Source organism: Vicugna pacos, chromosome 23 (genome assembly GCF_048564905.1).
Source record: "Vicugna pacos chromosome 23, VicPac4, whole genome shotgun sequence".
Lineage (NCBI taxonomy): Eukaryota > Metazoa > Chordata > Mammalia > Artiodactyla > Camelidae > Vicugna > Vicugna pacos.
In genome coordinates, this window is record NC_133009.1 from 13579556 (window position 1) to 13593175 (window position 13620).

At 36.1% G+C, this 13620-nt stretch overlaps 1 protein-coding gene and 1 non-coding gene across 7 annotated transcripts in view; both read left to right on the forward strand.

Moving 5' to 3' along the window:
• Positions 1-13620, forward strand: part of RPS6KC1 (ribosomal protein S6 kinase C1) — a 141611-nt gene that overhangs the window by 81447 nt on the left and 46544 nt on the right. For 5 of the 6 annotated variants that reach the window (XR_012063509.1, XM_006198767.3, XM_015234758.3 and 2 more), the window contains one exon: positions 1815-1907. The exons of the other annotated variant lie outside the window; for it this stretch is intronic. Coding sequence is in view for 4 of the 5 variants with exons in the window: in XM_006198767.3 (XP_006198829.1) it covers positions 1815-1907 (93 nt within the window). In the remaining variant the exon portion in view is untranslated. The remainder of the gene's footprint in view (positions 1-1814; positions 1908-13620) is intronic. 6 annotated transcript variants of the gene reach the window in all.
• On the forward strand, positions 6008-6114 carry LOC140688827 (U6 spliceosomal RNA). The gene has a single exon (XR_012063681.1). It is a non-coding gene; the product is annotated as a U6 spliceosomal RNA (small nuclear RNA).

Here is a 13620-nt window from a genome sequence, read left to right on the forward strand (position 1 = left end):
ACTTTCAAATTGAAGTATAGTTGATGTGCAATATGATATATTACAGGTATACAGTATAGTGATTCACAAATTTTTAAAGGTTATACTCCATTTATAGTTATTGTAAAATATTGGCTGTATTCCCCATGTTGTACAATACATCTTTGTAGCTTACTTTATACCTGATAGTTTGTACCTCTTAATCCTCCACCTCCATTTTGCCCCTTCCCTTTCCTCTCCCCACTGGTAACCACTAGCTCCTTCTCCACATCTGTGAGTCTGTCTCTTTTCTGTTATATTCACTAGTTTGTTGTATTTTTTTAGATTCCACATGTAAGTGATATCTTACAGTATTTGTGTTAAAAAGATATTTTTGAAATATATCCTAGAGGTATAAATTAAATAGATTTAAAAAGATTATTATCCTGTCCAGTTGCCACTGTCACCAGCGCTTTCAATTGTATCTTTAAAAAACAAAAAATTGTTGTCTTCTTTTAAAAAAAATTAAACACTACCTCTTCATACATTTTGAAGTTAATATTTGCTTACTAAACCCAAAAACACACAAAAAATTTGTCTTTGCAAGCTGCCTCCTCTCTTCTTCCTTCTCTTTTCTGCTCTTCCCCCTTCCTTCCAACCAATATTCTAACTGTGACTATAAAGGTGAATATGGCATATTTCCTGTTCTCAAGGAGAGCTGCTTGTCCAGTCATGTTGCTCTGCACTAGGACTTGAAGTATCAAAAATGGTAACTCAGTAACTCTGTGAATCATGACATTTGGTTAACCAGGATATTTACGGTCCACTCATGGGGGGAACAATGTTTCCTATATATTCTAATAGATTTTTGGCAACAAAAGGGTCTGCTTTGAGGATATAATAAAGCTTTGTGTGTCCTGTCATCCTTTTCAGCACCTGCATTTTAATATAAGGATTAATAAAGCATTGCTTTCTGGTTGTAAATGCCAAATAGAGAGGTCTTTGGAGTTTATCTAGTCTATTGTCTTGCTTTCCTGGTAGGGAAAAACTAAGACCAGTGGATGGGAGTTAGGATTATTCTTTTATTTATTGAAATATACCTTATAGATTCACTGATTTTTTTTTTGGACTTTTTTGTAGATAACAGACTAAGTTTTCCACATCACAGATATTCAAATATTAAAAAATATTTTGTTTCTCCTATAAATCATCTGTTTTGTAGGCTTAAACAATCTCATTTATAAGAATTATTGGTTATAGGGTAGACTTTCTTAATTTTTCCACCGTAATTGGCAGTTCTGGTTGAACTTGAATCTGCCAATCCCTCTTAAAATACATAGTATATATTTATAAGTAACATTAAAGGATTATGATGAGAGAAAATGACTAATCTTCTCTCCCTCCCAGGGTTTATCTGTTGTTGCATTGTTTTTTAGTCCCCCAATTCTAAATTATTCTTGAGCCCTCCTTGGTAAATAAAAGGCTGTGATTGATTGTTGGCTCAGTTATCCATTTGTTACAAAGTTTCATTATAGTTATATAGTTCTGAATTGAATTATTGTTTTAGAAACTATATCAGCTCATTAATATTTCTTTTTAAAAATTTTGTTTTCATTGTCATCATGATTTATTTACTTGCAACTTTTTTCTTGCTTTTTCTTTTTGATTTTCTTCATTTTTGATTTTATTATTTTTTTTATTTTACATTACAGACAAACAGAAACTTCCTCCTTTCATCTTTCCAGTCTCTGATTTATGATAAATTTAGTTTCTTTTGGCCTGGCATTTGCTTCAGCAGGCAGTCTTCCTTCAAGTACCTCCCTGATTGATGTATAATCTTTGATATCTTCCATTAGCCTCCAGGATCACTAAGTTCAAGGCCCCCTTGGAACCTAAGGAGCCCTGCCGAGGAGCTGAAGGCCTTCAGAGTCCTTGGGGTGATTGACAAGGTAATTCTTCAGTGTCTCTTCAAGAGTTCAGTCATAAATTGACTGCATGCTGACATTATGTCTTTGAAGCTTTGGATCTTAAGGATATGAAACAAAAGGAGAAAATGACTCAAATGCATCTTCACTTTAAAATAACAAAAGCAGAAGGGAAAAAGCTTTTATCTAAGCAATTCATGTAAGGTCATGCAAAATATATTTGTGCTAAAGGAGAAGGTTCTTATTTGTTGGCATTCAGTCTAGTAAGAGGTTTGATTTTCTAAACCTGTTATAGCAGAGTAGAGATGCACTTTGTGTTATAAAAACTTGTGAGTCAGTGGTTGTTCAGCGTTAACTGCTATAGTCAGTCTGCTGGTCAAAAAGACAAATGGCATTCCCCCAATACCTGAACACCTACTGTGTATCAGACCGTATATTATTTCCTGAACACCTACTGTGTATCAGACCATATATTATTTCCTGAACACCTACTGTGTATCAGACCATATATTATGGATTTTATATAAAACAATTTATTACTCCCTCTCCAGCCCTGTTGTTTGCATCTTGGTGGGAAAGTGATGTTTAGAACAGGTTAAGTAACTTGCCCAGAAGTCACATGGCTATTTAGGGTAGTACTGGAATGCAAACTTAGATCTTCGTGACACCAAAAGCTTTGCTTTTTCTTATACACTAAACCCTCCTTTACACGCACACATTTTAATATTTGGAATAAAAATACTATGATTAACAGAGATATCTGCCATTTAGTATCCCCAAATTTGATGACATCTCAGATGTGCAAAACATTAACAATACTGGGCCTGTCAGAAAGTTTACAAATGTAATTTTAAAACTGTATGCCATAAATCATGTTTTAAATATATTTGATGAACTACCACTTTACCTTTCAAAGTAAAATAAAGTACTTTATTTAATATTAGGCACAAATTAACTTAGATCTTTTTTATATTAACTGTCTTTTATGAAACACCTCAGTGTTCATTTATAACTTGATGTTCACTGAATGCTTCATGTGTTCTAAAGTATGTGGGTGATTTCATGCTAAAATTGAACAATATGCAGTATATTTCAGGTAACTTGGACAGTAACTAATACTTTGAGTTATTCCAAAGGGAACATTAGGTTGGATGTTACATGAAGTTGTCAGGGTCTCACTAAATTCTTACAAGCATCATTTTTCTCAAATGAAATTATATGACTGAATTTTAAACCTAAACAATTCTAAGCAGTAGGTCTTTTGAGCCTGAAGTACTTCCTTAACCACGATTTCCCTAACTTTTTCAGTTTTGAGAACGTTCTTTTTGAGAATACAGACATGCAAAATAGCAATTAAATAGTTCTTGGATAATTAAATATTCTTAGATTTTTGTGCAGGCAAATAGTCTTTTTTGATGTACAACGTCTGCTCCCTCTCTTAGATCTGTTTATTTTGACAAAGTGTGACCTTTTCATTGCTCTGCTGTAATCATGAGGAGGTCACCTTCAAGTCCTGGTAATAACTGCGAGTCTCACAGGTTTATCCAAATAAGGACGTTGACAGTGGATGAATTCCTAAATTCTGTGCTGAGGCATAATTCATTACTATCTTTTGTTCTGCTAACCTGAAAATATGTTGGTGTTAATAAGGAAGTATTTAACTTTTCTAAGTAGAGATAAGGAAATATGTATTTTGGGATTAATAAGCTTTGCAAATAATCTTTTAAATTTGAAGCACAGTCTCTGCTTTGTAAAAACATAAATAGGTAGATTTTTAAAAATTTGAATTGGTTTTTAAAGATAAATTCCTTCCCACTGTAATGAGGAATACCTAAAATTTGGGTTTTAGAAACTTGAAGTTTGCAAGAGAAGTATAAAAATTCAAATGGCTGGAAAATACACTGGATACATTAATCTAGCCTGTGCTAAACACAGCTTCTCTGATTCTCTTTCATTACAGTATTGTTCTTTATGAGTTGTTTTGAATGTTATTATTTAATAACTTTGGAAAATCAAATTTCCCTAGGAATAGAATTTTACAGACTTTTATATAGAAAGTAAATGAAGCAGATTTGTTCATTAATATCTGAACTGTAAGCTCCATGGAAATAAGATTGTGTTTTTCTTGTTCACGCCTACAATCTTTGCACCTAGAATCATACCTGGCACATAATGAGCTTGATAAGTATTTGTCAAATGAATGAAATTGAGATTTAAATAACTTTAAATATATCATATGTAGAGTGACACCTACTGGTATAATGTGAGACTGCTACCTAGTATGGTTCAAGACACTCAAGATACCTGTCTTTGCCCAGAGGAACAGAAATTCCATAGCTGTATCTTTGTCTAGAATTTAGAGGGAAACAAGTGACTTTCTATTCTTTAATTGGAATTAGAAAATCTCTCTTTCTCTCTCCCTCTCTCTCTTTCTTTCTCTCTCTCTCTTTCTCTCTCTCTCTCTCTATATATATATGCAACAAGGAATTTACGCTCTCAATGAGCTGGTGTGTGTTCAGAAGCAGGAATGATAGTGAAGGCCCTCAAAATCAAATCATGCAAAGAAGAGCTGAAAAATGAGGAATGGTTAAGCTGATGAAAAACATGTATGGTCTTCATATTTTTGAGGGTTGTTCAGGATAGAGTGAAGATACAGTGATTTGTTCAGGTCTTGAGGGTAGAAGGGGCTATTAAGTATGCCAGAGCAACAGATGCAAACTAGGACATCTTAGACAAACTACAGTATCTGGTTTTCCTGAGAGAAAGGTAGTGAGGGATAAGTCTTGCTTGTTCATTTTCCCCAAAGGATACAGCTGGAACTGAATGAATGCAAGTTTTCAAAATTTTGGCAAATGATTAGAGATGCCTTTCAAGAATTAAGATTGACAAAGATGGGTTGGATTCCTTCATATCTTACTTGTTTCTTGATGTTAGAGAAAGCCCGAAGGATCATTGATGAGGCTGTTGCACGAGGAATTGAAGCACTGGATGGATTTTTATGCTAGATTTCTTTTAGCCCTCTAACTCATTTATACATAGTCTTCATGTACTAATTACAAGGGAGAGTAGAAATTAGTGGAAATACCATACTCGGATAAGAAAGATGGATTGCTCTTGTTTTCATATAAGCTTGTGCATGTGTGCATGCAAACTTTTGTGTTTGTGTGTATGATGTATGAATATATAGAGTGTGTATAAGTTTGTGTAGAAGAATTGTTTATATATAGGTGATTTGCAGTTGAATTAGAAGTCTGGATTGGTAGTTTGACTGGTAATAGGGTGCCCAGGGGCTGGGAGAGTTTCTGAGAAAGTTCACTGTTATGTAGCTTATCTATAAAAAAGGGTAAAGGAGTCCACAGTCGAGTAAATAGTAATGCAGTAATGTCAGTTTTCTGGTCTTGATACTGTGCTACAGCTATATTAGATGTCACCATTGGGAGAGGCTGGGTGAAGGATACATGAGACTCTGCTATTTTTATAGATTTTCTTGTGAATTTAAAAAAGAGCCCCCCCCCCGAAAAAAAAAAGTCTAGGAGAAGCACTGACGAGAACACCAGAGGGAAAATACCAACGTATGATCGCTTCATGTCCAGTTAACTCTTCTGATTTGTGTGTAGCCTGAGGGTCATTCTTGCATGTGTGTGTGTGTATGGTGTTTAGAGGGTTAGCCAATGAAGAAGGTATGGCCGGACTGCCCGAATACATTGCCCCTCCTTGAAAAACAACTTAAGTAGGATGCTTTATAAGTCACTGTTATAAGAGATGCCACATACTTTGTAAACTGAAACTATTTGTTACATCACATGCCTTGGCAGTTTGTAATTGAGATAGCTTCCCAGCTTTATCTGATGCTTGCTAGGCAGAGTTCTTGGGCTGGCTTGCTATTGGAAAAATGTAGGAGTTTCTGTTCTGTACCTAAAATATGATTAAGAAAAATCTGTAGAGATTGTTCAAATTGAGTCGATGTTGAGAGATTGGTACTTACTTTTTTAAGGTTCTTAAGTAATATCCTCTATGATGATATGTGAAAAAACTGTCTTCATTGGCAACACAGAAGCATCGGTATTTGGGTTTCTACTCATTGAGGGAACATTGAGTTGAATTGAATTAATAGGAATTTGTTCGTGCTCGCTTCGGCAGCACATATACTAAAATTGGAACGATACAGAGAAGATTAGCATGGCCCCTGCGCAAGGATGACATGCAAATTCGTGAAGCGTTCCATATTTAAAAAAAAAAAAGTAGGAATTTGTTCTTTAACTAAACAGTGTGGTAGAAATATTACCTACTATCTTTAATGATATCAAATTACAGATGTTCGAGTTTTGCTTCTGGAAAAATGGTATTGATATCCTTTTCTCTATTCTGTCTATGAAATACAAACAAAACTCTGGGCATTATATAGAAAATGAACATAAGAAGACTCTGAAAAGTGGAGAGTAGAAGGAAGACTGGCTAGTGACCCTGGGACCCAATGATCTACATGGTGGTGAATTCCCTGAATTTTCTTTTGCCTCACATATTTCAGATAGGATGTTGGAGAAAGGGGCAACTTGTAAAAGCTAGCAGGCACAGACAAAACAAACAAGCCAACCTAAGAAAAGCCTGCTCTTTCCAGCCAAAGGACTAGGAAAGGGGGCAGCTTAGTAAGACAGAAAACATTTAGATAGTAACCACTCTACTCCAGCCAAACATTACAGAAAGACTTTGGCCCTGTCTTACTACTGCTAGCACAGGCCACGTGAGGCTCCAATACTTCCATCCTTGCAAGTCTGAGATGAGTGCTACATTCCGCCTGTGGCTATGATGTCAGAAATGGCCAAGTGAGGCTCTGGGACTTGTATCGTGCTGGGTAGAAATGGGACATGTCATTGAGAACACCTGGGGAGCTGGGCTTTTAGCCCCACCTGGTGGTAAAGAGGCTCCTTATTCTTTCCCCACTGGGGTAGTGTCATAGGAGGGCTGGTGGAGACAGGATATGACCACTACTCAGTGGTAATGAAGCAACCTGCATGTGGTGTCATTGGAGGCCACATGAAGAGCAGTAATATCGTACCTCTGTCCTTCCTAGCCAAGGTGATACTAGCAGGGACCTGAACTCCTACACCACCAGTAACTCCCCCCCGCCCCAGGTGTCAGTGAAGGCCAAATGGGGAACCTGAATTTTCACCCCCTACCTAGAAGTAACAAACCAGTTATCCCTTTCCTCTTCAGAGTGATGTGCTAAAATAAAAACATCAAGTAAGATGGAGAGTCTCATGATACCCAAAATGTCTAGGTTTCTATAGAAAATCATTAAGAAAAGACGATCAGCTGATACCAATACGGAGATGACACAAATGTTCGAATTATCTGATAAGGATTTGAAAAGGGCCGTCATAAAAATGCTTCAGTGAGCAATTGCAAACATGTATGAAACAAACAAAAATATAAAGTCTCAGCAGAGAAATAGAAGATATAAAGAAAAACCAAACAGAAATTTTAAAATTGAAAAGCACAGTAGTAGAGAGAGGGGGAAAAAACTCCTAAATGTGCTCAATAGCATAATGGATAGGACAGAGAAAACAGTGAAATTTAAAGATGGAACAACAGAAACTAAATAATATGAATAGAGTGAAAGTAGACTGGGAAAAAAATGAACAGAGACTCAGGAACCTCTGAGGCGAAATGAAAAGATCTGACATTCATGTCAGTGTGGTCACAGATGAAGAGGAGAAAGAGGGTTGAGCTGGAAAGTATTTGAAGAAATAATGGCTAGATGTAAACCTACAGATTGAAGAAGCTGAGTGAATCTCAGACAGGATAAATGCAAAGAAATCCAGAGCGAGGCACATCATGTCTAAAAACTATAGACAGATATTTGAAAGCAGTGTGAGGAAATAGCACTTTGCCTATAGAGGAAGAGCAGTTCAAATGACAGTGGATTTCTCATCAGAAACCATCAAGGCCATAAGGATGTGGCACCACATTCTTAAGTGCTGAAAGAAAAATGTCAACCCATTTTCTATATCCTGTGAAAATATCCTTAAAGAATGAAGAGGAAGTCAGGTCAATCACAAAGGGAAATCAAACCAATCACAGATGAAGGAATATGTCCCTGGCTAATTTACTCCAAAGTTAAATAAGTGTTCTAAACAGAAAGGAAATAATAAAAGCAGGAATCTTAGAACACTAGGAAGGAAGAACAATGAAAAGAGTGAAAAATGAGTAGACACTTTCCTTTTCCTCCTGAGTATTCTAAATTGTTTTATGGTTGAACAAAAACTGTACTGTCTGATGTGGTTCTAAATGTATATACAGAAAATATTTAAGACAATTAAATTATAAATGAAGGAACATAAAGGGACATAGAGAGATGTAAAGTTTCTACACTTTCTACTGCCCTTCTCCAATAACCATTTTTTAGTTATTTCAAGACAGTGTGTTGCCTTTCCAATTGGTCTTGTTTCTATGTTTGTTTCTTTTAGTTTTATTTTGCTGAAATTTGGCCTAAATTTCAGTCTGTTGAAATATCTTTGGGCCTTCCTTGTACAGGTTTTTAGTTTTTCTTAGGGTTAATAAATTGCTTCATTCTCCCTCCCCTAATTTGCTTATTTTTTGCTATGTCCCTATCATTATTACTAAACACTCCGATAAAACTTTAGAACATCTCAATACAGTCAGACACCCCAGACAGTGCATCAGATCAGGGGTTTTCTTAGAGCCTTCTTTCTTGGATTCCTTCATTGTTCTGCTCCAGTCTGAATCGGTGTGTTCTCTTGGCCTTCTGAATAGCGTCTCTCTTCACACTTCCACTTCCTGTTATTCTGGGAATTCCCTTCATCCGTCTTCTATATTTCATTCCAATTCCTGACCTTTTTTTTTTTTCCTTCCTCCCTCTCTCTCCCTGGAGACCTATAGAACCTTCTCTCTGTCCTTGCTATTCTAAAATTTCACATATGTTTTGGTGGGACTTTTTTTCACTTGTTGAGCTTGGCATTTGGTGACCTTCAGTTTGGGTAATAATCCAGATGCTGTGTTAGGAGGCTTAATAAATGTCAGGGTTTCTATGCTTTATCTTTTAGGGCAGTTGGTTTCCTTAGAAAAGAACCTTAACAGTCTCTTACCAAGGAATCTAGTATTAGACAAACAGCATTCTGGGAGCCTTGTGGTTGAAGGGGGCCTGATGCTCACCTAATGCCCCCGTTGTCAGTGCCACTCCTCAGTCCCACCTTTAGCTGTAGTGTCTGTCTGATTCATTCAGACAGCGAACCTCTAGTCTTCCACCTGGAGGAGACGGACCTCTGTCTGGCTGGCTACGTAACTACATAGTGGTATAGGCTTTTTCGCCGTCCTTCCGTTTTCAGAAGAAACCTGACACCTCTCATTTCTGGAGTTTTGCAGTAAGAATTGGCTTGCTTTTTACTGATATTTCCACTTGTAGACAGTTAGTATCTGTTTTCTGTCTTCTAAGATCTGCCACCTTTTCTCATCTCCCCTTGTTTCCTCTGTAGTCATCAATGTATAGCTTTAAACATTTCTTTACGGTTATTTGCTGGGGTTTCTATAGAGGATAGTGATCTATATTTCAGAGAATGTAAAACTTAACACATTATGTAGTCCTCTCAGCTTCATGGCATGCACAATTTTGATTAGCATGTCTTTGCTGACCTTTTTCAGGTTGTTAACGAATGTTTTTCAACAAACAAGGACGAAAGAGTCCTGTAGGTGACATATAGCTAGAATAATCATTTCAGGTTGACTCAGTCCCTTCCAGGTACTGCTGGTTGCATCTAACCTATCTTTTCTTCAACTGTTTCAAACTAAAATTTAGGCATTCTAAGTATTTTCTTTATCCCCCTTTTAAGATATACTGTTATTTGCCTCTGGTCTAATTTTCCTCCAGTTCTTTGCCAACACTGCTGCCAGAATAATTCATAAAACTGATGCTTTAGAAAAGTGGTTTTTCTAAAACTAATAACTCTCTTGTTTAAAAGCCTTTTAATACTTTCATATAGTTTTTAGGATAATGTTCAGACTTCTTAGCTATACAGAGACCTCTCCCCAGACCACCTCAACAGGCTCTCTTGGCTACAGCCCTGTTAACTTATAAGGTACAAAAAGCTCCATGTTTTACACATGATGTACCCCCTACCTGGAGTGACTTTTTCTTTCCTTCCTCACTTAATTTTGTCTCATTCTTAATTGTTGTCTTCTCTTGGAAGGCTCCTTGCTTACCTCTGCTATCTGATTTAAATATTTTTTGCTGTGTCCTTTTATTGCCTTGAACATACCTGTCATAGCATTCATCCATATTGTGTGGTAGTTTTTGATATTATTTCTATGCTTCCTCCAACAAGCCTTCATATGCTTCAAATGCCAAGTATTTTTCTTCTTCTTTCCCCAAAATGAACATGTTAAAATATTTTGGTTCAGTGTTTATTGATGTCTATTAAGCAGAAAAGATAGTCTAAATCCTGTGCAGAAGATATGTGTCTTCAGAGAATAAGCTTGTATAACATGTCAAACACCAGCTTAGTGGCTATGTCTTATTTAATTTTGTAGTTTTGGTATTTAGCATAGTGACTTAGAAGCAGCCGATACTCAATATATATATGTTGGAAAAAATGAATGAGTGAGTGAATGATACCTCTCTACTTATGTTATCTTACAAGAGGTAGGGACCATTTATGCTTTTTTTAAACTTCATTTATTTATTTTACAATATCATATTTTAAAAATTGAAGTATAGTTGATGTACAATATTGTATGTTACAGGTATACAATATCGTGATTCACAATTTCTAAAGGTTATACTCCATTTATAGGTATTATAAAATATTGGTTGTATTCCCCATGTTGTACAATATGTCCCTGTAGCTTAGTTTATACCTGATAGTTTGTACCTCTTAATCCTCCACCTCCATCTTGCCCCTCCCCTTTCCCTCCCCCCACTGGTAACCACTAGTTCCTTCTCTACGTCTGTGAGTCGTGTTTCTTTTGTGTTATATTCACTAGTTTGTTGTAATTTTTTAAAATCCCACATGTAAGTGATACCTTACAGTATTTGTCTTTCTCTGACTTATTTCACTTAGCATAATGCCCTCCAAGTAGGGACCATTTATTCTAATTGGCCTGCCTTCTCACCATTTCTTTCCATGTCTTTTCCATTTCTATTTTCTCATTTAGTCGTTCATTCATTCAGCAAATATTTGTTGAGCTCCTGCTGTATGTCCAAGTATGATATTAACCACTGGAGACATGATGGTGAATAAAACAGCTAGTCTCTACCCTCTCAGAGTTCGTAGTTCAGTGGGAAATGATAGTTACAATACAGTTTGAAACTGCTTTGGGTGAAGGAAGTACACTGGAGTATTGTGAGAACATACAGGAGAAAATACTGTGAGAACATACAGGAAGTACCCCAGGGTATTGTGAGAACGTATAGGAGGTACCTAGCTTGGATCTCTCCAGAGGCTTCTTAGAGTAAGCAAAGCAAAGACAGGAGGAATGAGTAGGATTTAGCTCACAGAGGAGTGTTACAAGCCAAATGAATACAAAATACAGGGGTAGGGGAGACTCAGAGCGGGCTTTCTCTTTAGCTTCTTCAACTCTTGGAGTTCTTCCTTCTTTTTTCCTCCCTGCCCAGCTATACTTAGTCCGTTCTTCAAGACTTAGCTGAAAGCTTACCTCCTCTGTAACTCTCATCCTCGTCTTTCCTGTCTTTGAATTTAGCTTAGCATTCAGTTGTGTATCATGTTCTCTTGTAGGCCCTTAGTTGCCTTAAATATATTGTTAACCTATCCTAGAGGGGAGAAACCATGTCTTATCCCTCTTTGTTTTCTGTGATAATGCCTAACTAAACTACGTGCTGTCCACGTAGTAAGGATTCAGTGAATGCTTGCTGAATAGCTATAAATGGGACAAAAAGAGATAATACATGTGTTTTAAGATTTCAAATACTCTGTGAGTCTGCACCTCAAAATAATACTACACCTTCAGGATCAGAGCAAGAGGGTAGTTTGAATTGAAAACTGTCAAAACATTCATCCTCCTCCCCTTCCATCGTCTGTTGCAGAATACACCTGTAGCTTGTTGGCAGGGAAGTTACTACAGTAAGTAAAACTGTCCATTTGAAAATGAGTGTTGTGTCTTTGGGTTTCGTATGTGCTTTAAAATATTTTGGGATTTTTTTAGAACATGAATACATTGTATTCTTATACTAAATAAAATTTCTACGTCATATTAGAACATTGTTAAATTTTAATCAATACCAGAAGTTCAACTCCATCTCTACAAAAGTGTAAAACTCATTTAAAACACTTAAAAATAATAACATTTAAGGCTTTCTTGCCCTTGAAGCATTTTCTTGCGAATTGGCATCAGGCTGTCTCTGACACCGGCAACTTAGTTGGATACGTATTGATTGACATTAAGATGCAGCCTGTGCGTCCATCCTTTATCGTTATAAGATAGCGATTACTGAGTACACACTGTATCAGTTTTGAACACTATAGAAAAAATATGTGGACGTATTAGCTGCTTTTTAGGGACTGATTTATGGAGCACGTTTAGTAGCAGAATGAAAATATTAAATCAGAGTATGAATGGACGTAGGTTATGTCAGCACTGGAGTATTAATTGTTTCTAGCAAATGCAAATAAAAAGGATCTAAAGCTAAATACAACAGACTATACTTTTAATGCAATTAATTTTTATCGAAATTTAAGTGTCAAGTTATCCCAAGTGAACTTCAGAATTCAAACCAAAGAAACAGAATAAATGGTTTCATTATGGAATTGAATGACATGAGCTGAATTTGGGCTTATAAACCCAGAACTTCAGAGTTTAACCTCTCTTTAGCATAATCTGTTTGTGGCCTTGGGCAAGTTGCTTTACAAAAACAAAAACAATCAAAATGAGAATGACAAAGGTGTAGAGATCTAGCTTTTAAATCATTTGCATCTGAGAACAGCTTCCTAAGTGGATGTTTTTTCTAGCTCTTCAGCATTTCTGTTTTAAACCCAATTTCTCTCTTTTGTATTCTGCCTTTTGCTATATTTATATCCCGTTTTCTTACAAAGACACACCATGTCCTTTGGAAGCAGGTTTCATGAGGTAATAGATGTATAGGACTAAGATTTTAAAAATTATACAAAGTAAAACTCTTTTTTCAAATATATAAAAAAGTCATTTTGTGATAGCTTTATTGTTCAGTAAATCATTAACCTCACATCTTAGTTTGAGACGTTCTTGAAGAATGGCTCACTTTCGTTGACATTTGACCAATAGGAATATGAGAGATTTAAAATGCATATTTGTGGTTGAAATAATTACTCCCTGGATTATTTTCTGGAGAATCACATGTATTTTGCATTGCTGTAAGGCAGGACCATATTTAGCTATTTGCCTAAGGATGAGTAATCCAAGAGTTTGGCCAGGTGGCTGTAAGATGGGACGTAGACAAACATTTTTAAAGTCCTTTGATCGTTTCTGATCCTGATATTAGTCTGTCACAGAAAACATACTTTGCCAAGCATATTTCAGTGTCCCTTGGAGGAATGAAACAATGTAAGAATGAATGGCCTTTGAATTTTGAGAAACTTACTTGTATTTGCAAATCTGTTTTAGCACCACCAAAATGTGATTCTTCTTTTTTTTGATATTGTGATTCATAATATATTCATAACATATATAAGAAGATGAAGTTATTTTGGTAGCGTTTACTCTATTTTTAGCTATCACAATGACAAACTGT